This window comes from Gekko japonicus, unplaced genomic scaffold, assembly GCF_001447785.1.
Source record: "Gekko japonicus isolate JY-2015 unplaced genomic scaffold, Gekko_japonicus_V1.1 scaffold666, whole genome shotgun sequence".
Classification (NCBI taxonomy): domain Eukaryota; kingdom Metazoa; phylum Chordata; class Lepidosauria; order Squamata; family Gekkonidae; genus Gekko; species Gekko japonicus.
This window is the reverse complement of record NW_015160854.1, coordinates 118,650-141,819: the sequence shown is the minus strand read 5'-3', so window position 1 is coordinate 141,819 and position 23,170 is coordinate 118,650. Positions and strand designations below refer to the sequence as shown.

The following is a 23,170-nucleotide window of genomic DNA, read 5'->3' as shown; positions in this document are numbered from 1 at the left end:
GTTCTTAAAGGTGCCACTGGACTGTTTTGGATTGCTAGCTATGGGGGGGGGAAACGTGCAGATCTGCCCTCGCAGAGGAGGGAGAGCTTGTACCTGAATAAAACTTGGTCTTAAAGTTGCCACTGGACTGTTTTGGATTGCTAGCTATGGGGGGGGGAAACGTGCAGATCTGCCCTCGCAGAGGAGGGAGAGCTTGTACCTGAATAAAACTTGGTCTTAAAGTTGCCACTGGACTGTTTTGGATTGCTAGCTATGGGGGGAGGGGGAACGTGCAGATCTGTCCTCACAGAGGAGGGAGAGCTTGTACCTGAATAAAACTTGGTCTTCAAGGTGCCACTGGGCTGTTTTGGACTGGGGGGCTTCGGGGGGGAGGGCTTTGCAACTCACCTGGCTGCTTCTTGCTCTGACTGAGGGCTGCTGCGAGCAGGGGGTGGGGCTTGTTGCATGTGCCCGCCCCCTGGGCTCTTTACTGCCCTGCGCTCCTGCAGGAAATGACCCCTGGGTACGGGTCACTCCAATGAATAGTCACGGCTTTCTGCAATGTATTTCCTAAACACCTCTAGTATTTGTCTAGGCTCAGGGCTGAATGCTTTCTACCTGAGGAATTCTCTGCCCGGGCAAATCAAGTTTTGCTTCAAGGAAGAAAAAAAACCTGGATGCTGCAACCAACATTGTTTATACAAACCTATCTTATTTTGCATACTATAATTAGTGTTTGCAAATCAAGGGGAGGGCAGAGAACTATTCAGGGCCCTCCCATTTCTACCCTACTGATGGTACCCCTTTCTTTCTGGCTTCTGAAATGTTGCCAGGCAATTGCTCTAGACCAGGGGTGTCGAACTCATTCGTTATGAGGGCCGGATCCAATATAACTGAGACCTCTTTGGGCCGGGCCGGGTGTGTCACAAAATGTAATGCCAGGTAGCGGAGATATAAACTTTATAAAGGACACAAACACAAAGGGTTTTTTTTATCTAAAATAAAAACATGCCTAACACATTAGCACTCTTGCAGTATTTTGTTTATTCAGCAGTGTCTGATAACTGACACCTCTTGCTCTGAATTATTGCATCAAAATGTCTGTGCTGTTGCAGTCTTGAGTATGCTGCTCAGGTGTGTATCTGTAAGTTGCAAACCTACGATGACGCAGCAGCAGCAGACTTGGAAGAAGAAGCAGAGGACCGCCAGTTCCACTGCGGGCCTGATAGAAGCCCTCCGGGGGCCTGATCTGGCCCCTGGGCCACACGTTTGACACCCCTGCTCTAGACCTTTTTAGCAACCATAAGAACTAGATCCTTGCTGAGGTAGATCGAGATGGGTGGCCGTGTTAGTCTGTCCGCAGCGGTAGAAAAGAGCAAGAGTCCGGGAGCACCTTGAATTTTGTGGCAGGGTTTCTGAACCAGTGGGCAGTGACTCAAGCAAGCTCCTCCCCTGCCACAAATTTTGTTAGTCTTCAAGATGCTCCTGGACTCTTGCTCTTTTCTGCTGCTGCAGACAGACTAACACGGCCACCCAACTTTGTCTGTCTCCATGGAAGGAACCACCGTTAGCCATACGGAATGGAAATCCATCAACCTCGTGAAGAATCAATCCACTCTCCAAGATATAAGGACAGATGGAATCACATTCTAGCTGTATCTGAGCTGTGACTCATGAAAGCTCTAATTCTGCCACTGATTTTGTTAGTCTTTAAGGTACCACTGGACTCTTGCTCTTTTCTACTGTTAGATCTTTCCTGCTTCTGTTAAGTGAAAGTCCATATTCTTTGGATGCTGGCTCCAGCATGCAGTGACACCTTGTCAGATGCGTTCTGCTGGCGCTCCTGAAAAATCTCAGCACGCATTTAGCCTTTTCCGAGGTCAGTCATAATACCTGTCTCCCAATCCTCTAACATCTTGCCCCAAATCCAGAACTCTCTCTTTTTTAAAAAATCTCCTTTTAGAAGCAACGCAGTACAAACCGAACAGGAACTTTACCTCTGCCAGAAGTCAAGGGATTCAAAGGCCTTTTTATCGACTGTGGCCTAGGGAGATAAAGGAAAACATTTATTTATTTATTTATTTATTTAAACATTCATATCCCGCCTTTCTTCGTGGTTCAAGGCGGCTGACAATAATCGTTAAGAACATGCCCTGTTAAAAGTAAAAAATATAATAGCTAACCCCAAATCTATCCTCCCTCCCCCTCTTAAAAGATGCCTGGGGAGGGGGAAGGGATTGGATTTAAACTCTGCCCTTCACTCGGAGCTTCAGAGCAGCTTACAATCTCCTTTCCCTTCCCCTCCCCACAACAGGTACCCTGTGAGGTAGGTGGGGCTTAGAGAACTCTTTCCAGAACTGCTCCTGAGAGAACAGCTCTGAGAGAACTTGTGACTGGCCCAAGGTCACACCAGTAGCTGCATGTGGAGAAGTGGGGAATCAAAGAAGAAGAAGAGATTGGATTGGATTGGTTTTATACCCCGCCCTTCACTTGGAGTCTCAGAGCACCTTACAACCTCCTTTCCCTTCCCCTCCCCACAACAGGCACCCTGTGAGGTGGGTGGGGCTGAAAGAGCTCTTTCAAGAACTGCTCTTTCAAGAACAGCTCTGAGAGAACTTGTGACTGGCCCAAGGTCACACCAGCAGCTGCATGTGGAGGAGTGGGGAATCAAAGAAGAAGAGATTGGATTGGTTTTTATACCCCGCCCTTCACTTGGAGTCTCAGAGCACCTTACAACCTCCTTTCCCTTCCCCTCCCCACAACAGGCACCCTGTGAGGTGGGTGGGGCTGAAAGAGCTCTTTCAAGAACTGCTCTTTCAAGAACAGCTCTGAGAGAACTTGTGACTGGCCCGAGTTCACACCAGCAGCTGCATGTGGAGGAGTGGGGAATCAAACCCGGTTCTCCCAGATTAGAGTCTGCCGCTCTTAACCACGACACCAAACTGGCTGTCACCAAACTGGCGAAGTTTACACACGTACTTGAAGCAGTTCTCCTCATAAATGCTGTTCCAGATCCTCCAGGCGTCGGGCCCTTTGTAACCGGTGTAGCGCTCGGGATTGAGCAGGAGGTCTACGTACTCGGCCTCGGGAGACTGGATATCTAGGAAGCAAAGATATCCGTGTTCAGAGACAAAGGGAACCGTCTGATACGCCCGGCCAGGCCAGGAGGCATCTTCCTTGTTGGGATGTCAGGGAGAAATTGGGTTAGGAGGAGCCGACTTGCTTCAAGCAGGACTCCGAAGTTCCTTTGCTCCCCCGGAGGGTAGCCCTGGACTGCCCGACCCAAAAAGCCAAGCGGGCAAAGCGCCAGCTCTCTCACAGCTTCACCCAGAAATCCCAAAGGATTTTCAGTCCTGAGCCCCGCCTGAATTGTAGCCACAACAGCAAACGCAACTTAACCCCAACAATACCATCGGCTTCGCAAAAGCTGTTCGCAGCATCGTCGTGCCGGGTCCACTTCCTCACGGCCTCCACGGTTTTCACACTGCAAAGGGAAGAAGGAAATATCGGTGGTTACAATATCCATCTCACCGCTGCGCCTTTATGCTGGCCCGCTTAAATGTATTTCCAACGATGGTAACTCTGGGAAGATTTTGAGGCCTTCCTTACTCAGATCGCCTTTGTCTGCGCAATTCTGGCGAAATTGAAACCTTAGATCATCTGCTGTTTCGCTGTCCCCACTGGACTCAAGTTAGAGGCACTTATATCTTTCCTATTCTTACAAAGACGAATCTTCCCGCGTAACCTTGGGTGCTTTCAGTACTGTTATCTGACTCAAATGCCGATGGACTGATAACAGCTAATGTGGCGCGGTTCCTGGCTTGATAACAGCTAACGTGACGCGGTTCCTGGCTAAGGTGGCTGCTCTCAAGAAACACTGAAAATTTCAGCACTTCTGAAAACTCCGACACCGACTTTTAATCTTCGGATGATTTTAGTCAGTTGGCTCCGCCCCAAGTGTAGTTAGGTAATTTTTTATCTCTGGGCTCAGCCTGGGTTTTATGTGACTGTGATTATGTACCTTGACACATGTTATGTCTATTTTATGTACCTATTTTATTCCCCTTTTGTATCCTCTTGGTCAAGACTTCGGTCATATAGACCTGTAATGAATTGAATTGAATTGAACTGAATATCCCTGGGACAGATGCACATCATTACGAAGTCCTAGAGTTAGAAAGGACCTGAAAGGTCATCGAGCCCAACCCACTCCACTCACTGCAGGAAACCCAACCCAAATCTGACAGCTGGCTGTGTAAACGATGCTCGAGAGCTCCAGCAAAAGAGAGCCCACCTCACTCCCAGGTCATAGGTTCAGCAGCTGTAAAACACATTAGCTGTTTTCACCTCATGAGCAACCAAAATCTAACCATCTGTAAATCCAACCCATTAAAGCGAGTCTTTGACTCTGAAGCCATAGAGAACAAGGCCATAGAAAACAAGGCCACTTTGGTGCCGTGGTTAGGAGCTCGGACTCTAATCTGGGAGAACCAGGTCTGATTCTCCACTCCTCCACGTGCAGCTGCTGGTGTGACCTTGGGTCAGCCACAAGTTCTCTCAGAGCTGATCCCTCAAGGGCAGTCCTCGAAAGAGCTCTCTCGGCCCCATCTACCTCCCAGGCAGTGTTCCCCGTAAGCTGAGTTAGTGTGAGCCAGCTCACAGTTCTTTAGCCTCCGGCTCACACATTTTTGTCTTAGCTCAGGAAGGATGGTTCCAGAGCAAAGTAATTTATGCAGTAGCCAAATTGCCTGCTCACAACTTTAATGCCAGTAGCTCACAAAGTAGAATTTTTGCTCACAAGACTCCACAGCTTAGAGGGAACATTGCTCCCAGGGTGTCTGTTGTGGGGAGGGGAAGGGAAAGGAATTTGTAAGCCGCTCTGAGACTCCAAGTGAAGGGCGGGGTATAAATCCAATTTCCTCCTCCCCCTCTTCTTCTTCATGGCTTTGCCCAGATGATAACCCTCCAAGTATGTCTTCCTTAAAGTGCAGCTCCCAGAACTGCAGGGCTGCACTGAGCCGTGGCCTCTCCCCATATAATCCAGAAGAAAGAGCACCTTAACGATTCATCGACGGCTCCGAGCCTCTCCTCTTCTTCGCAGTCCTTAGCAGAGGTGTTGGCTTCTTCCGAATACTAAAAAAGAAGACCAGAGGTGGTAGAGCCAGTTTGGTGTTGTGGTGAAGTGCACGGACTCTAATCTGGGAGAACCGGGCTTGATTCCCCACTCCTCCACTTGCACCTGGCTGGATGACCTTGGGCAAGCCGTAGTTCTGATAAGAGCTGTTCTTGAAAAATAACAGTTTCTGTCAGAGCTCTCTCCACCCCACCTACCTCACAGGGTGTCTGTTGTGGGGAGGGGAAGGGAAAGGAGTTTGTAAGCCGCTCTGAGACTCCTTTGGGTAGTGAAGGGCGGGGTATAAATCCAATCTCTTCTTCTTGGGCTGTGCTGAAGGCATCAGTTGGCCTTAACCCGGCCCAGTGCACAAAAGAGTTCAGTCCAGATGCACTTTTCCTAGTTCCACCAGATCCTGGCTAGGATTGTGGCTACAGCAAGGCTGGTTTTACCCCCCAGGACCCGTAATCACTCACCTTGTAACTGGCTGATCTAATTCCGTCAGGGATCTTGTTCTGAAAAGAGAAGAAGAAGAAGAAGAGATTGGATTTATACCCCGCCCTTCACTACCCAAAGGTGTCTCAGAGCGGCTTACAAACTCCTTTCCCTTCCCCTCCCCACAACAGACACCCTGTGAGGTAGGCGGGGCTGAGAGAGCTCTTGACCGAAACGGCTCTTTTTCAAGAACAGCTCTTATCAGAACTACGGCTTGCCCAAGGTCATCCAGCAGGTGCAAGTGGAGGAGTGGGGAATCAACCCCGGTTCTCCCAGATTGGAGTCCACGCACTTAACCACTACACCACGCACTTAACCACTACACCAAACAGAGATGACCGATCAAAGCCTGATTCACTGCATTCAAATCTCCAAACAGAACAGTCTCTCCGATTCTGCGGGGCTGGGGGGTGTCAATTTGAGCCTGAAGTCAATTTGGCCCCACCCCAATAGACTCGGTTGCTATGCACACTGTCACCCACCCATCCGCTATGCCTCTGCGTTAACCACTAGGCAGCAAGGCCAGTTGAACGTCTTGAAGGGGGCAGATTTCGCACTGGGATGCCCAGCTCCGCCGACCCTGCTAGATCAGACAAAATTACGAGTGGCAACTGGTGACCCACCAACTCTACCCGAGTCCCCCATTTGACCCCAGGTAACCCCCCCTCCTGGAGCTGTGGTGGCTCAAGTGGTTAAGACGTTGAACTGCAGGCTGTGGAAGGTCGGTAGTTCAGCAGTTCAAGACCCGGGTGCCGCAAGACGGAGTGAGCTCCCGTCTCTAGTTCCAGCTCCTGCCAACCTAGCAATTCGAAAGCAAGAAATTGCAAGCAGATAAATAGTACCGCTTCGGTGGGAAGGGAACAGCATTCCGTGCGCCTTGGTGTTTAGTCATGCCGGCCACATGACCACGGAAACGTCTTCGGACAGTGCTGGCTCTTCGGCTTTGAAACGGAGATGAGCACTGCAACCCTAGAGTCGGATTCGACTGGCTTTCGAGCAAGGGAACCTTTATCTTTACCTTTAACCCCCCTCCTCCCTAATTGTGTGCCACTGTTCCTTCTTTAAAAAGTCCCAGGCCAAGAGCTCTCGGTAAGGATTACCGCGGCCTCTGTTGCAGATCACTGGGAAGGAAGAGGTTAAAGAGCCCTTTGCCCCCCTGGAGTGGGTGGGGCCAATGGTAACAGCATTTTAACCTCACACAATTCAAAACACATGGCCCTTGTAAAAAAATATATCAGTTGCCGACCAGCATTACCGGAGTCGCAAAATCAAACACAGACTACAATCCCGCCCCCGCCCCCAAAAGACTGATTTCCCAAAGTTACAGAAAGTTAATTATAAAATTGAAAGAAACTATTCTGCAATGAGTATTGTCATGGCAACGGATATATCTTAAAGCACAAGTGCGAAAGCTACTTAACCCGTAGGATCCAAGAAGGAGGGAAAGCTGCAAGCCGCCAAGTTAAGTTTCATATTATTCATTTTTGTAAAATAATCAATCTTTACAGATACAGGATGTTTCCGCATTCTCCTTTTCCTTGCTTGTAAGTTCCTTTTTCTTTGGGGTGGGGGGTGGTGAGGTCTGTTCCGCACTTATTTTGCTCCTTCTAGGGGTCCATTCAATATTGCAACCAGTTTATGTCCAGCATAAAAACCTGAAGTTTAAATCTGCAGGAAGATATGCCGGACATACACAGGTGTAATATGGAATCAACCTCTAGAGGGAGCCAAACCAGCTGTGGAACAGTAACACCCTGCCTCCCCCCCAAAAAAAGAAACAGGAACTTACGAGCGAGGAACATGAGAATGTGGACAAGCTCACAGGCAAGCCCGATCTCGTCAGATCTCGGAAGCGAAGAAGGGCGGACCCTGGCAAGTACTTGGATGGGAGACCTCCAAGGAATACCAGGGCCTGGACGCTGGGGCAGGCAAATGTCAAGCCACCTCTCTGAAACGTCCTAACCCCACTAGTAACAATGGTAACAGCCTTTTAACCTCACAGAGCCAGTTTGGTGTGGTGGTTAAGTGCGCGGACTCTAATCTGGGAGAACCGGGTTTGATTCCCCACGCCTCCACTTGCACCTGCTGATGTGACCTTGGGTCAGTCACAAGCTCTGGCACAGCTGTCCTTGAAAAAGAGCTGTTTCTGTCAAGAGCTCTCTCAGCCCTGCCTACCTCACAGGGTGTCTGTTGTGGGGAGGGGAAGGGAAAGGAGTCTGTAAGCCGCCCTGAGACTCCAAGTGAAAGGCGGGCTATAAATCCAATCTCTTCTTCTTCTTCTAGGGGTCACCAGAAGTCAACAATATCCATCAAAACCACTGGGACCAACGTAAATAAAGCAATCCCAGGGGGGCACAATTACTTATTTATTTTATTAGACTTATTTATTTATTTATTTATTTGCTAGACTTTCACCCCGCCCTCCCGCCAAAGCAGCTTAGGGCGGCTTACAATAGTTAAAAACCAGTATACAATTAATAAAATATCAAGTCTATAACAATACAATCGATAAAATGTCAAAACACAACTTATTAAATTTAAGATTAAGATGTGGCGGCCATCTGTTATGGAGTGCTAGTAGTTATGTGGAACGGTCAGTGTGGTCCGGACTATTAAAACCAGGGCTATTTTTGGGCAGGAACGCACAGGAACGGAGTTCCGGCTGGCTCCTGAGTTGGCCACGCCCAGCAGGAACCCATTAGCATAATAGGCCACACCCAACAGCAGAACCTCATTAGGATTGGCTACATTCGGGGGGTGTTGTCTAACATGCCAAGGAGTTCCTGCAACAAAAAAAGGCCCAGGGTTTTGACAACAAACAAGGTAAACAGAATAAGAAGCAAAAGTGGGTGTGGCTGGATGGCCACACTTCTGGTAACATGGGGGTGTGGCCTAATATGCCAACGTGTTGCGCTGTCAGAGGTGTGGCCTAATATGCTAATGAGTTCCTGCTGGGCTTTTTAAAAAGCCCTGATTAAAACGCTTGCCAGAACAGCTCGGTCTTTACCGCTCTACGGAATTGTTGTTTGCATCAAAGGTGCTCCGGGTTGGGACGCTCGGGAGAATCCTCTGGGAAACCCCCCCCCCCCCCCCAAGAACCGACGGATTCTCTCAGCTCCCTGGAAAGAGTCCTGGAACTGGGGGGGGGGGAGGGGGCGATTGTCAGAGAATTTTCCCCACACACACACACTTACAGACTGGCAAGGCTCCACTGCACAATCTCTGATTCCGCAGTGACTGATGACATTCCAAAAAGGGCACCTCTTCTTTAGGTTAACCTGGAAACAGACAGCAGGGAAAGTATTGTTATTTTTTCTCAGGGCTCTTTTTGTAGAAAAAGCACAGCAGGAACTCATTAGCATAATAGGCCACACCCAACAGCAGACACCCATTAGCCTATTAGGCCACACCCCTGATTAGCACATCAGGCCGCACCCCCATGTTACCAGAAGTGTGGTTATCCAGCCACACCCACCGTTTGCTTCTTCTTCTGTTTACCTTGCTTGTGGTCAAAACCCAGGGCCTTTTTTTTGTAGCAGGAACCCCTTTGAATGTTAGGCCACACCCCCCTAATGTAGCCAATCCGAATGAGTTTCTGCTGTTGGGTGTGGCCTATTATGCTAATGAGTTCCTGCTGGGCGTGGGAGCCAGACGGAACTCCGTTCCTGTGCGTTCCTGCCCAAAAATAGCTCTGTTTTTTCTTACTATTATCATTGATTTCAGACAGAAGAAAACGCAGAGAGCGAGAGCAACACTAGCCAGAAAAAGTGCTCCCGCCCGGACCTGGATAGCCCAGGCCAGCCTGATCTCGTCAGATCTCAGAAGCTGAGCAGGGCCGACCCTGGCAAGTGCTTGGAAGGGAAACCTCCAAGGAATACCAGGGCCAGGACGCAGAGTTAGGCAACATCAAGCCACCTCTCTGAAACGTCCTAGCCCCACTAGGGGGTCGCCAGAAGTCACCATGACTTCCAGGCATGCAAGCACACACACACACACACAAATACTCATCCCCCCCCAAAAAAAAATAGTGCTCTGAAATACCTTCTGCCACCTTTTAGAACAAAACATATGCAATTTTTTTAATGTTTTACTATTAGAAAGAAACTAACCCACACTTCACAAGAGTATGCCAAAACGTATGCTTGCTTTCTTTAAAGTCATCCGTTAAAAAGATGCTTCTCCCTTAAACATCCCTTAAACGTGAGACGGAGGGCAGGGAGGGTTGCCTCAGTGCTTAGTTCTCGTGGCCCTTCCTTACCTGCCTAGGGTAATACCAATCTCCGCTTTGGGGTCAGAAAAGAATTTTCCTGCAGGCCAGACTGGCCCAGGGATCCTGGAGCTTTTTTGCCTACCTCTGGGCACGGAGCAGGGGTCGCCGGGAAAGCTGTAAGCGGGGGGAGGTAGCTGTGAATGTCCTGCATTTTGCAGGGGGTTGGACTAGATGACCCTTGGGTTCCCTTCCAGCCCTGTGTTTCTATGCTTTGGGCGTGTCCAGTCATTTGGTTTTTCTTTGAAGATACCTGCCGGTGCCTTGGAGGCTAACGGATAGTCAACGGTTAATGGACCCCCCGTGCCCCTAGGTCTCCCTTGCTCGAAAGCCAGTCGAATCCGACTCTAAGGGTGCGGTGCTCATCTCCGTTTCCAAACCGAAGAGCCAGCGCTGTCCGAAGACTTCTCCGTGGTCATGTGCCCAGCATGACTAGATGCCGAGGTGCACAGAGCGCTGTTACCTTCCCACCGGTGGTCCCTATTTATCGACTTTCCAATTTCTTGCTTTCGAACTGCTAGGTTGGCAGGAGCTGGGGCCAGAGATGGGAGCTCACTCCGTCCTGCGGCACTCGGGTCTCGAACTGCCGAACTACCGACCTTCCGGTCTGCAGTTCAGCGTCTTAACCACTGAGCTAGCGCAGCCCCTCCGTGCCCCTACTACAGCTAAAGGACTCGTATTACAACGCTGGAAAGATAAAAGCCCTCCCCTGGTAAAGCAATGGATAAGGGACGTTAGAATATTTGAACACATGGCATATAGACACCCATTGCATATAGACTTGTTTTTTTTTTTTTTTTGGTAAACAAATTTTTTATTTTTTCAGGAATACAACATATAAAACTTTTCATTCTATCAATTGTCTACCCCATTCCCAGTTCCTCCCCTCCCTCCAATGGCTTCCCACAATGCTTCCACCCCTGCTCCAAATTACTTCATATCATCAACAATATCAGTTTCTCATCATTACAATCTAAAGATAACATCGTTTGACTTAATATTGATCTAAACATATTAAGTTTTGTTTCACATCCCAGTTCTTTTCCAGATAAATTTTAAAATCATTCCATTCTCCAAAAAACTCATCGTCTTCTTTGTTATTCAGTTTTTTTGTAATCTTATCCATTTGTGCCATGAACAGAACTTTTTGTATCCATTCTTCAACCTCTGGTACCTTTTCCGTCTTCCAAAACTGAGCATAAATCATTCTCGCTGTCACTATCAGGTACCAGAGTAAAGTCTTTTTAGTCGTATTGACTTCTTCCATTTTAAGTCCCAAAAGCAGAATTTCCGGTGCTTTTTTAAAAGAACATTTCAATATTTTTTGCATTTCATTGTGGACTTTTGTCCAAAAGTCTACAGCTTTCTCACAAGTCCACCACATATGATAAAATGAGCCCTCATGCCTCTTACATTTCCAACATTTGTTTGACATATTTTGATTCATATTTGCAATCTTCTTAGGTGTCATGTACCACCTATACATCATCTTATAACAATTTTCTTTAACATTAGTACATGTCGAGATCTTAATAGAGTTTTTCCACAAATATTCCCAAGTTTCCATATCCACTTCCTTATTCATATTAATAGCCCATTTTAACATTTGTTCTTTAACAGTTTCATCTTCAGTATACCATTTTAACAACACCTTATACATTTTAGAAATATTTTTTCCTCCTCCACTCTCCCAAACCTTTTCAATTTCATTTTTTTCCTCTCTAAAACCATAGTTTTTTTTGTCAGATCTAAAAAGATCATAAATCTGCATATATTTCAACCACTCATATTCATATTCAATTTCATTCTGCTTTTTCATTACCCACTCTGTTCCCTCTTTTTTAATTAAATCTCTATATGGCAACCAGTCTCTACCTCGCTGTCTTGAGTAAGATATCAACACTTCTACTGGTACAATCCACAATGGTCTTAAGTCACTCTGGTACTTCTTATATCTTGTCCATACCATATACAAAGCTTTTCTCACCAAGTGAAGTTTAAAAAAACTGTCCATTTTTATCTTGTCATACCATAAATATGCATGCCAGCCAAATCTACAATCATGCCCTTCCAACCCCAACAATCTGTCATTTTCAAGCTTCACCCATTGATCCATCCATGTTAGACAAACCGCTTCATAATATAGTCTAAGATTTGGCATTTGTAGACCTCCTCTTTCTTTGGCATCACAAAGTATTTTCATTTTGATCCTTGGTTTCTTGCCTGCCCAAACAAATTTTGACAACTCTTGTTGCCACTTGGCCAACAAATCCGTTTTATGCAGAATTGGTATTGTTTGGAACAGGAACATCAAACGTGGTAGGACATTCATTTTTATAACTGATATTCTTCCCATCAGTGATAAGTTCATTTTATCCCATTTCTTAAAATCTTGAGTCAGCTTAGTCCATAATTTCTCATAATTATTCTTATATAGGTCTATATTTTTTGCCGTTAATTCAATTCCAAGGTATTTTGTTTTTTTAACTACTTCACATTGTACCAGTTCTTGTAGTTCCACTTGTTTTTGTTTGATCATGTTTTTACATATAAGTTTTGTTTTATTCTTATTTACGTAAAAGCCGGCCAATTCTCCAAACTCCTTTATTTTTTGAAAAAGCAATGTCAATTTTTCTGTTGGGTTTTCCACCATAAACATTACATCGTCTGCAAATGCTCGATATTTGTATTGGTGTCCTTTATGTGTCAAGCCCTTTATTTCTTGATCGTACTGTATTTTTTGTAAAAGTATTTCCAATACCCAGATAAATAATAACGGTGATAACGGACAACCTTGCCTTGTTCCTTTCTGTACTTTGAAGTTATCTGTCAGTTCTTTATTCACATTTATTTTAGCTCTTTGTTCAGAATAGATAGCTTCAATACAATTTCTAAAATGTTGTCCCGCTTCAATCTTTTCCATCATCTGGTGCATAAAATTCCAATTAAGATTGTCAAAAGCTTTTTCTGCATCAACAAACAGAAAAGCTACTTCTTTTTCTGGGTGCTTTTCATAATATTCAATTGCGTCCATTACTATTCTTACATTGTCTCTAATCTGCCTTTTGGGTAAAAAGCCCGCTTGATCTTCAGAAATTACCGTTTGTAAATAGTTTTTCACCCTTTCTGCAATAATTTTTGCAAAGATTTTATAATCGTTGTTCAAAAGAGATATTGGCCTGTAGTTCTTTACATTTGTTGAATCTTGTCCTTCCTTTGGAATCAAAGAAATAATTGCTTCTTTCCATGAGTCCGGCACCTTTTTGTTTTCTCTTATTTCGTTGGTTAAAGCTTCCAGGACCGGGGAAATTTCTTCTTTCATCTTTTTGTAGAATTTCGCTGTAAATCCGTCCGGCCCAGGCGCCTTCCCCAACTTTGTCTCTTCTATTGCCTTCATCACTTCTTCTTTTTGAATTGGACCATTTAATAAATCTTTGTATTCCTTACTTATTTTTGGTAGTGGAATCTCCTTTAAATATGTTTTAATCTTCTCAAGATCAACTCTAGTTGTTTGGAATAGTTTAGCATAATACTTGAAGAAACATCTCTTTATTCCATTAGGATCAACGAACTCTTTTCCATCTTCTATTATTTTGGTTATCATTCTTCTCTCTCTTCTAGCCTTAAGTTGCCAAGCTAAGTATTTTCCCGGTTTGTTCGCCCCTTCAAAAGATTTCTGTTGTAACTTCTTTAAATTCCAATACATTTCCTGATTCCAAGTCTCATTCAGTTGTTCCTTCAGCAACTTTAATTCTTTAATAATTTGCTTTTTTCCAGGCTTCTTTTTTAATTCCTTTTCTTTCTGAGCAATTTTTTCTAACACTTCTGTTTGTTTTTGAAGTTTTTCCTTTTTTTGCTTCACGTTTTGCGAGATGAGAATTCCTCTCATCACCGCTTTATAAGCATCCCATACAATCTGTATCGGTGTTTCTTTATTTAAATTTTGTTGAAAGAATTGTTTCGTTTCTTCCTTTAACATCTCAATTACCGTTTTCTTATCCAACAAGTCTTCATTAATCCTCCACAGAAAGGGTTTTTTCCTTTCTGTGGAACTCCATACCACCGGATTGTGATCTGAATTACATCTTGGCAAAATTTCAGTCTTATGTGTTTTCATTGATAATTCTTCAGACATCCAAATCATATCAATTCTGGAAAAAGAGCAATGTCTATTGGAATAAAAAGTAAAGTCTTTCTGCATCGGGTTCCATTTCCTCCAAACATCTTCTAATTTTTCTTGCTTAACTAATTCAAAAAAATTCTTTGGCAATTTTCCGCTGAATTCGTTGTCCTTTTGTGGTTTTCTGTCTAGACGATCTATTGTCCCATTAAAGTCTCCGGCCATAATAACTTGCTCATAAGTCAATTGTTGTAATTGGTCAGTTATATCCTTAAAAAATTTTTCCTTTGCTCCATTGGGTGCGTACACGTTGATCAACAATGTTTTTTTCTGCTGAATCATTAATTCCACACCCACGTATCTGCCATCTATGTCCTTAAAAATTTCTGTAGGTTGTAACTCCTTCTTCACATATGTCACAACTCCTTTTTTCTTGTTTGAGGCCGCAGAACAAAATTCAATTCCAAATAAAGCATTCTTTAAATATTTTATATCCTGTTTTCTAATATGTGTTTCTTGCAAGCATATCACGTTGCATTTCTGTTTCTGTATCCAATGATTGATTCTTTTCCTCTTGTTTGGTGAATTTAATCCATTAACATTCCATGACAACAATTTGTACTCCATTATGCGTTTTATTTTAAAGTTCTCCAAAGACGTCCGCATTGTCCGCCTTAAATTTATAAAAGTCCATCATCGATCTGATCTGAATCCTCCCACCTTGATACGTAAAGGATAAACCTTGTGGAATCTCCCATCTATATCTGATGCTCAAAGCTCTGAGTTTGTCCGCCAAGGATTTATACCTTTTCCTGTCTTGCAGTATTGTTCTTGGGAGTTCTCTCATCACCATAATTTTGTTTCCCTCTATTACAAAAGGGACGTTGAATTGCTTCTTGAATATCTCCTCTGTTATTGATCTTGTTACAAATTGTACAATTACATCCCTTGGTAAATTCTTCTTTTCTGCAATTCTGGAGTTCACTCTATAAATCAAGGTTTAAGTTCTGGGTCTGAGTCGGCTCTTTTCTTGCCTCTCCTGGTCTCCGTCTTGGCGATTTCTTTCCAATTCACAGATTCGCAAAATAAAGCACTCTTCTAGATGATAAGATTTAGTCCTCCATGCCTCTCTGTTTACGCTTTCCAAAGACCCTTAGAAATATATTAAAAAAGCAAATTTAGTTGAAGTCCTCCTCAAAATGTCGGGCGCAACTTCTCTATGGTAATTTCATGTAGAGTAGGTCAAATTGATACTTTGCAGGCCCTTCCTTCCGCATACAACTCACTTCCGGTCCGGCACCTTTAAAAGTTCCACTGTCTTCCTTTTGCTAATGCCCGTCTAGGAATTCAACTTCCTGGATGTTTCACACGGACCTCTTTCTTTGTGACACCAGCCTGCTCTTCCCACGCTATTGTTCGTGAGTTTCGATTTTACAGTTGCGCACACGGCTCCATCTTCACCACAGGAATGTTAAACAATAAGCGTTTTTACAGTTTTTAAAGGCTTCAATCAACTTTTTTCTCTCCGGAATCGGATTTCTGGGATTTACTATTCATTTTCCGCTCAACCGCTTAATTCAAATTGACTCCAAACTCAGTTCAGGTAAGCGGCACGTTTTTGTTATCTAGCACGTTCAAAACGGGTTTCGCATTGTTTCTTTTAACTCACAGTTGTTGTCCTTCTTCAAAGAAGTCTGCTGACGAAGAATTTATGCCGGTAGCCCGGCTCGATCGGCCACTATAGAGTTGCTTGGCACTTGCCTTCTTCGTGGGAGGAGGTCAAAGCCCAATTCAGCTTCTTCCGAAGCTGGATTACGCCAACCTCACACTCCCTCTAGGGCGCTGCTGCCTGCTTGTCCCCCCCCCTCGCTGGGGAGTGATGCGTTGGGCTGTATATTGCCCAAACTGTCAAAAGTGGCCGTCGCTCGCTTCGCACGATTGCGAAACGCTTCAGTCCTCCATCTTAGCTAGACCGGAAGCCGCATATAGACTTGTTTTAAGATATTTGGAAACCTCTTATAGATCTGCAACCACTGTTATATTTTTGTTTCATCTCTCTTTCTCCATCTCTCTGAGAGCCAGTTTGGTGTAGTGGTTGAGTGCACGGACTCTAATCTGGGAGAACCGGGTTTGATTCCCCACTCCTCCACTTGCACCTGGCTGGATGGCCTCAGGCAAGCCATAGTTCTGATAAGAGCTGTTCTCTCAAGGACAGCTCTGGAAAGAGCTCTCTCAGCCCCACCTACCTCACAGGGTGTCTGTTGTGGGGAGGGGAAGGGAAAGGAGTTTGTAAGCCGCTCTGAGACTCCTTTGGGTAGTGAAGGGCGGGGTATAAATCCAATCTCTTCTCTTCTTCTATATATATGTGTGGGTGTGCAATGTTCCCTCTAAGCTGTGGAGTCTGGTGAGCAAAAATTCTACTTTGTGAGCTACTGGCATTAAAGTTTTGAGCAAGCAATTTGGCTACTGCATAAATTAGTTTGCTCCGGACCCTTCCTTCCTGAGCTAAGACAAAAACGTGTGAGACTGAGACTAAAAACCTGTGAGCTAGCTCACACTAACTCAGCTTAGAGGGAACACTGGTGTGTGGGTGTTTCCCACTTTTTCTTTTTAATTAGTTACTGGGTTTGCATTTTGTTTCCCTTCTTTTTCTGGTTCCCCCCCGTTTTTAGCCGCTTTCCCTTCTTTTTGTTTTTTCTTCCCCTGAAAGAAAGAAATCTTTAAAAGTCGTCCTTGAAAAATTCTTGATACCAGGTCAGAACACTGGTGCATGTAGGCCAGGTGAATACTGCCTGGCGCCAGTCTTCCCTCTATGCTGAGTTAGTGTGAGCTAGCTCACAGTTTCCTAGCCTCCGGCTCACACATTTTTGCCTTCGCTCGGGAAGGATGTGGCTCCAGAGGCAATTAATCTATGCAGCAGGCAAATCACCCGCTCACAACTTGAATGCCGGGAGCTCACAAAGTAGAATTTTTGCTCTCGGGACTCCACAGCTCAGAGGGAGGCATTGCCTGGCACCCACTCTAAATGGCGGCAGCTCTCCTAGATCTCAGGCAGAGGGAGGAAGGCCTTTCCCACCTGTTGTTCGGATCCTTTTCACAGCAGATGCTGGGGATGGAACCCTGGGACCTTCTGCACGTAAAACAGGGGCTCTGTCTTCTCCAACACACAAGAGAAAACTTCAGAGTTAACCGATAATAAACTCTACACATTTGGGTCAGAAAGCACTGGGGTGGGGCGGGGCGGGGCGGGGACGGACCCGTCCAGATGTACAATTGTGTTCCAGTGAAAGCCAGCACCGGTTTGGGGAAATGGCTGGCCAGAGCATGCTGAGAACACACACGAACCTGCGTTATACTGAATCAGAATGTTGATCCATCAAGGTCAGTCTTGTGTACTCTGACTGGCAGCTGCTGTCTCCAGGGTCTCGGGCGGAGGTCTTTCCCATCGCCTCCTGCCTGGTCTATTTTTAACTGGAGATGCCAGGGACTGAACCTGGGACCTTCTGCAGGCCAAGCAGAGGCTCTTCCACTGAGCCACGGCCCCTCCCCATAATTCCTAGCTTTTAGAATAAAATGTAACTATGTTGAGAGAAGAAGAGGAAGAGGAGATTGGATTTATACCCTGCCCTTTCCTGACCAAAGGAGTTCCAGAACGGCTTAGAATTTTCTTTCCCTTCCCCTCCCCACCACAGACATTCTTTGAGGTAGGTGGGGCTGAGCTCTAGAGCTCTCTCGAGGACTGCCCTTGAGAGAACAGCTCTGAAAATAACTTGTGACTGACCCAAGGTCACACCAGCAGCTGCATGTGGAGGAGTGGGGAAATCAAAGTCAGTTCTCCCAGATCAGAGTCCCTGCTCCTAACACCAAACTGACTCTCAGTGTGATGTAGTCGTTAGAGTGTCTGGGTGAGACGGGTTCAAAATTCCCCACTGGGGGACCTTGCGACTGACTCTCACCCTAGCCTACCTCACAGGGTGGTTGTGAGGACACAACGGAGGAGACGTTAGCAGCTTGTGGTCCCCATTAGGAAGAAAGGCAGGGTATAAATGAAGTCAATTAAAAAAATAATGTGTTATAAAAGCAGCTTGCATGTAAAAATGAAAGGCTGAAGGATAAAAACCTAAGAACATAAGAGAAGCCAATGTTGGATCAGGCTAAAGGCCCATCCAGTCCAACACTCTGTGTCACACAGTGGCCAAAACCCAGGTGCCCTCAGGAGGTCCACCAGCGGGGCCAGAACTCCAGAAGCACTCCCACTATGGCCCCCTAAGCATCACTGCCCCAGACATAAGAACATAAGAGAAGCCATGTTGGATCAGGCCAATGGCCCACCCAGTCCAACACTCTGTGTCACACAGTGGCCGAAAATACTGGGTGCCATCAGGAGGTCCAGCAGTGGGGCCAGGACACTAGGAGCCCTCCCACTGTTGACCTCCCAAGCACCAAGAAGACAGAGCATCACTTGCCCCAGAGCCCCTATCTATACCTTGAGATAAACTGCCTGCGTGAAAATTACCTTGTAGTATCTGAAATAATCACTTTCCAGGAGGGTTTGCAGTCTCGGGAAAACCTTGTAGTTGTTGAAGGCGTCCAGTGTCTCAACGTCACACGTGCAATCATCCAAATAACCGGTGACCTGGGGAATGAAGACGCAGTTAGAATTCAGCCGTGAGCAAACCAATTTGGGAATGTCTGGCCACAACAATAAGAAATTGGCATGGCTGTGGCGTTTCGGAGGAGCCCAAAGCGCTCCGCATCCATCCTCTCCGCAATCTTCCCGACAATCCGTAATCCAAGGAGGGGGGGAAATTACATGTCGTGTGCTGAAGCATGTAACGAAGTCTCAAAATGCCATTGTTTAAGAAAACTAAAAGTATCCTCTGGAATCAGCGATACTGAGTGGAGGACACACAACTCATCACTTGATACTTTTATTTTTTTAATTAAATTTCTACCCCGTCCTCCCGCCGAAGCGGCTCAGCCGTTCTCATAAGAACATAAGAGAAGCCAATGTTGAGTCAGGCCAAAGGCCCATCCAGGCCAACACTCTGTCACACAGTGGCCAAAAACACCAGGGGCCATCAGGAGGTCCAGCAGTGGGGCCAGGACGCTAGGAGCCCCCCCCCTCTTGCCCCCCCCCCCCAAGCACCAAGAAGACAGAGCATCCCTTGCCCCAGACCGAGAGTTCCCATCTATCCCTTGTGGCCAGTGTTCCCTCTAATCTGAGTTCGTGTGAGCTGGCTCACAGTTTCAATTTTTTGGAAAAAAGCAAAAAAAGGCTTCAGGGGAAAAACAGGAAAAACCCGTTGGCTTTTGTCCGAATTTTCCCATTTTTTTCCGGGCCTTCGCATCTCTAGGCGTGCCAGGTTAAAAGGCAAAAGAGAAGAATCGCTCAACCCCAGAAAACGCTCGCTTGGTGCTGTGAAACGTCATTGTCATCCACAAGACGTTTTTGAAGCGTTTCACAAGAGTAGTGCGCGCATTTGTTTTGCTGGAATTAAGACGTCAGCATACCAAACCGGTTGATTCTTAAAGAGGCTTCTTCCTCTTGTTTGAGGAAAGGGCGGTGCTGCCGAAGTACCCGACCCTTATGTGACCCGCCGCCTGGCCTATCGACTTGCTCACCCAGATACCGCAGCAGAATTTCACAAGACCAGAACTTCACAACCCTTTCGCTTTCCGGCAAGGAAGAAATGACGGGGCACCAGGCCATAGGCACGTAGGCAAAAGGAAGTTGCCGGAAGACAGAGAAATGCAAAGGCAGATCCAGACTCGCCGGCTGGGCTTCTTAGCCAAATGCCAGTCACTTGGAGCGTTTATGCTCCCACAGTGATGTGAGACAGCAGGCCGGCTCTGGAGTTCGGTGGAGAAGGGCAGATTTCGAACTCATGCACTGACTTTTCCAACTGCCAAGGGATCTCTTCATTCACAGATTCAGAACAATGAATCCCCCTAGGGCTAAAAATGGACGTTCTGGTCTTATTAGAGATGCCAACTTTCTCCCCTGAGCACTTCCTGAGAAAATGGCTTCCTGACCCCAAAGTGGCGATCAACATTTCTCTGGGCCTGTAAGAAAGGGCCACGAGAACTAATCCCTGAGGCAACCCTTCCTGCCCCCCCCTCGTGATCTGCCTCAGTTCACACAATCCGCATTGCTGTCAGATGGCCATCGAGCCTCTGTTTGAAAACCTCCAAGGAAGGGGAGCCCACCACCTCCCGAGGAAGAGAAGAAGAGAAGAGATTGGATTTATACCCCGCCCTTCACTTGGAGTCTCAGAACGGCTTACAATCACCTTTCCATTCCCCTCCCCACAACAGACACCCTGTGAGGCAGGTGGGGCTGAGAGAGCTCTTTCGAGAAGTGCTCTTTTAAAGAACACCTCTGACAGAACTATGGCTTGCCCAAGGTCATCCAGCAGCCACAAGTGGAGGAGTGGGGAATCAAACCCGTTTCTCCCAGATTAGAGTCCGCACACTTAACCACTACGCCAAACTGGCACTACCCAAAGGAGCCTCAGAGCGGCTTACAAATTCCTTTCCCTTCCCCTACCCACAACAGACACCCTGTGAGGCAGGTGGGGCTGAGAGAGCTCTTGACAGGAACTGCTCTTTTTCAGGAACAGCTCTGACGGAACTGTGGCTTGCCCAAGGTCATCCAGCAGCTGCAAGTGGAGGAGGTGGGAATCAAACCCAATCCTCCCAGATCACAGTCCACGCACTTAGCCACGACACCAAACTGGCTCTCTCTGTTCCGCTGAGGAACCGCCCTCACTGTCAGGAATTTCTTCCTCATGTTTAGCCGAAAACTCTTCTGATTTAATTTCAACTCATTGGTTCTGGTCCGGCCTTCTGAGGCAACGAAAAACAACTCCGCCCCATCCTCTATAGTACTTGAAGATGGTGATCCAATCCCCTCTCAGTCGTCTCCTCTCCAGGTTAAACATACCCAGCTCCTTCAACCTTTCCTCACAGGACTTGGTCTCCAGACCCCTCACCTTACGAGAAGACAAGAGTCACTGGAAAAGACAATAATGCTGGGAACGGTTGAAGGCAGCAGAAGAAGAGGAAGACCCATGAGGAGACAGATCGGCTCCAACAAGGAAGCCACAAAGGCCCTCCGTTTGCAAGACCCGAGCAAGGCTGTTAAGGACAAGACATTAATTCATAAAGGTAAAGGGTTCCCTTGCTCATCTCCGTTTCCAAACCGAAGAGCCAGCGCTGTCCGAAGACATTTCCATGGTCATGCGACCGGCGTGACTAGACGCCGAGGTGCACGGAACGCTGTTCCCTTCCCACCGAAGCGGTACCTATTTATCTATTTGCAATGTCTTGCTTTCGAACGGCTAGGTTGGCAGGAGCTGGGGCCAGAGACGGGAGCTCACCCCGTCACGCGGCACTCGGGTCTCGAACTGCCGAACTACAGACCTTCTAGCCTGCAGCTCAGCGTCTTAGCCTCTGGGTAGCCGTAAGTCAGAGGCAACACGCACACAATGGAGCAGACTGGCAGCGCCAAGATTACCCGCACAGTGAAAGGTTTCTGCACACAACACGGAATCAATATTCTGGAAAGCACAGGACCAGATAATTAAAGGAACAAACGCACAAGCCTGTGAGCAGCTATTAGTCATGATTGCCAAATGGAACTCCCATGTTCAGAGGCAGCGTACCTTGGAGGGCCAGACGCTGAGCGTAAAGGCAGAGAGGGAGGATACCTGCATAATGTCCTACCTGTGAACCAAGAAGCATTCAGATGACCACGCTTGGAAACAAAAAACAAGACGGCAAATGATTCTGGGCTCAACAAGCAAAGTGATCGGAATCGTTTCGCCCAGGGCTTTTTTTGTAGAAAAAGCCCAGCAGGAACTCATTAGCATAATAGGCCACACCCAACAGCAGAGTTCCATTAGCATATTAGGCCACACCCCACGTTACCAGAAGTGTGGTCATCCAACCACACTTATTCTGTTTACCTTGTTTGTTGTCACAACCCAGGGCTTTTTTTGTAGCAGGAACTCCTTTGCATGTTAGGCCACACACCCCTAATGTAGCCAATCCTAAGGAGTTTCTGCTGTTGGGTGTGGCCTATTATGCTAATGAGTTCCTGCTGGGTGTGGCCAACTCAGGAGCCAGCCGGAACTCCGTTCCTGTGCGTTCCTGCCCAAAACGCCGAAGGGGACAGCCATATTACAGCCATCTGTCCATGGTGGCCCCTCCCTCAGGGTAGAAGAGCATGAGGTGAGGCGTACACTGAGGTCTGTGAATCCGAGGAAAGCGGCTGGACCTGATGGCATTACGGGATGGGTGTTGAAAACGAGTGTGCTGACCAGTTGGCAGAGGTCTTTACTAAGATCTTCAACCGGTCCTTACACCAGTCCATTGTTCCATCTTGCCTAAAGTCCTCAATTATTGTTCCCCTGCCCAAAAAATCCACAATCAGCAGTCTAAAGGATTATAGACCAGTTGCACTCACTCCGGTTGTGATGAAGTGTTTTGAGAAATTGGTACGTAGTCACAACCGGAGTGAGTGCAACTGGACACTGGATAGTCACCAGTTTGCATATAAGGCAAACAGATCCACAGAGGATGCCATCAACACTACTCTGCATACTGCTCTGTCACATCTGGAGCAGCCGGGGAGTTATGTGAGGCTGTTGTTTGTGGATTTCAGTTCTGCCTTTAATACCATCCTCCCAGATAGATTAGTGTCCAAATTGGAGGGCCTTGGACTCTCCAGCTCCATATGTTTCTGGATTTTGAACTTTTTGACAGCCCGCCCCCAGAGGGTTAGAGTAGGGTCCTATATGTCCACAGCCCTTACCCTTAATACCGGTTCTCCACAAGGCTGTGTATTGAGCCCCTTGCTCTATACCCTCTACACACAGGATTGTACCCCCACCCACCCCAGTAACACCATCATCAAGTTTGCTGATGACACCACTGTGGTGGGGCTCATCTCTGGGAATGATGAGTCTGCTTATCGGGACGAGGTGGAACGGCTTTGTGTTTGGTGCAGGGAAAATAATTTGATCCTCAACACCACCAAAACCAAGGAATTGGTAGTGGACTATAGGAGGAACAAAACGGACATTCAGCCACTGTTTATTGGTGGAGAACGTGTGGAGAGGGTGGCTACTTTTAAGTTTTTGGGAGTGATTATTGAGCAGAACTTGACTTGGAGCACTAACACCACTGCTCT

General features: G+C 46.6%; 1 protein-coding gene across 2 annotated transcripts in view; it reads right to left on the bottom strand.

Annotated features, from left to right (window-relative positions):
* The window catches only part of ERO1A (endoplasmic reticulum oxidoreductase alpha), a 42,893-nt gene that overhangs the window by 14,195 nt on the left and 5,528 nt on the right, over positions 1-23,170 (bottom strand). Inside the window, exons 2-8 of one of the 2 annotated variants that reach the window (XM_015421421.1) lie at positions 18,491-18,610; positions 8,782-8,865; positions 5,569-5,607; positions 5,036-5,112; positions 3,390-3,463; positions 2,959-3,079; positions 1,977-2,023 (exon numbers count right to left, since the gene is read on the bottom strand). In XM_015421421.1, coding sequence (XP_015276907.1) covers positions 1,977-2,023; positions 2,959-3,079; positions 3,390-3,463; positions 5,036-5,112; positions 5,569-5,607; positions 8,782-8,865; positions 18,491-18,610 — 562 coding nt within the window. The remainder of the gene's footprint in view (positions 1-1,976; positions 2,024-2,958; positions 3,080-3,389; positions 3,464-5,035; positions 5,113-5,568; positions 5,608-8,781; positions 8,866-18,490; positions 18,611-23,170) is intronic. The other variant, XM_015421429.1, reaches the window with a different exon arrangement.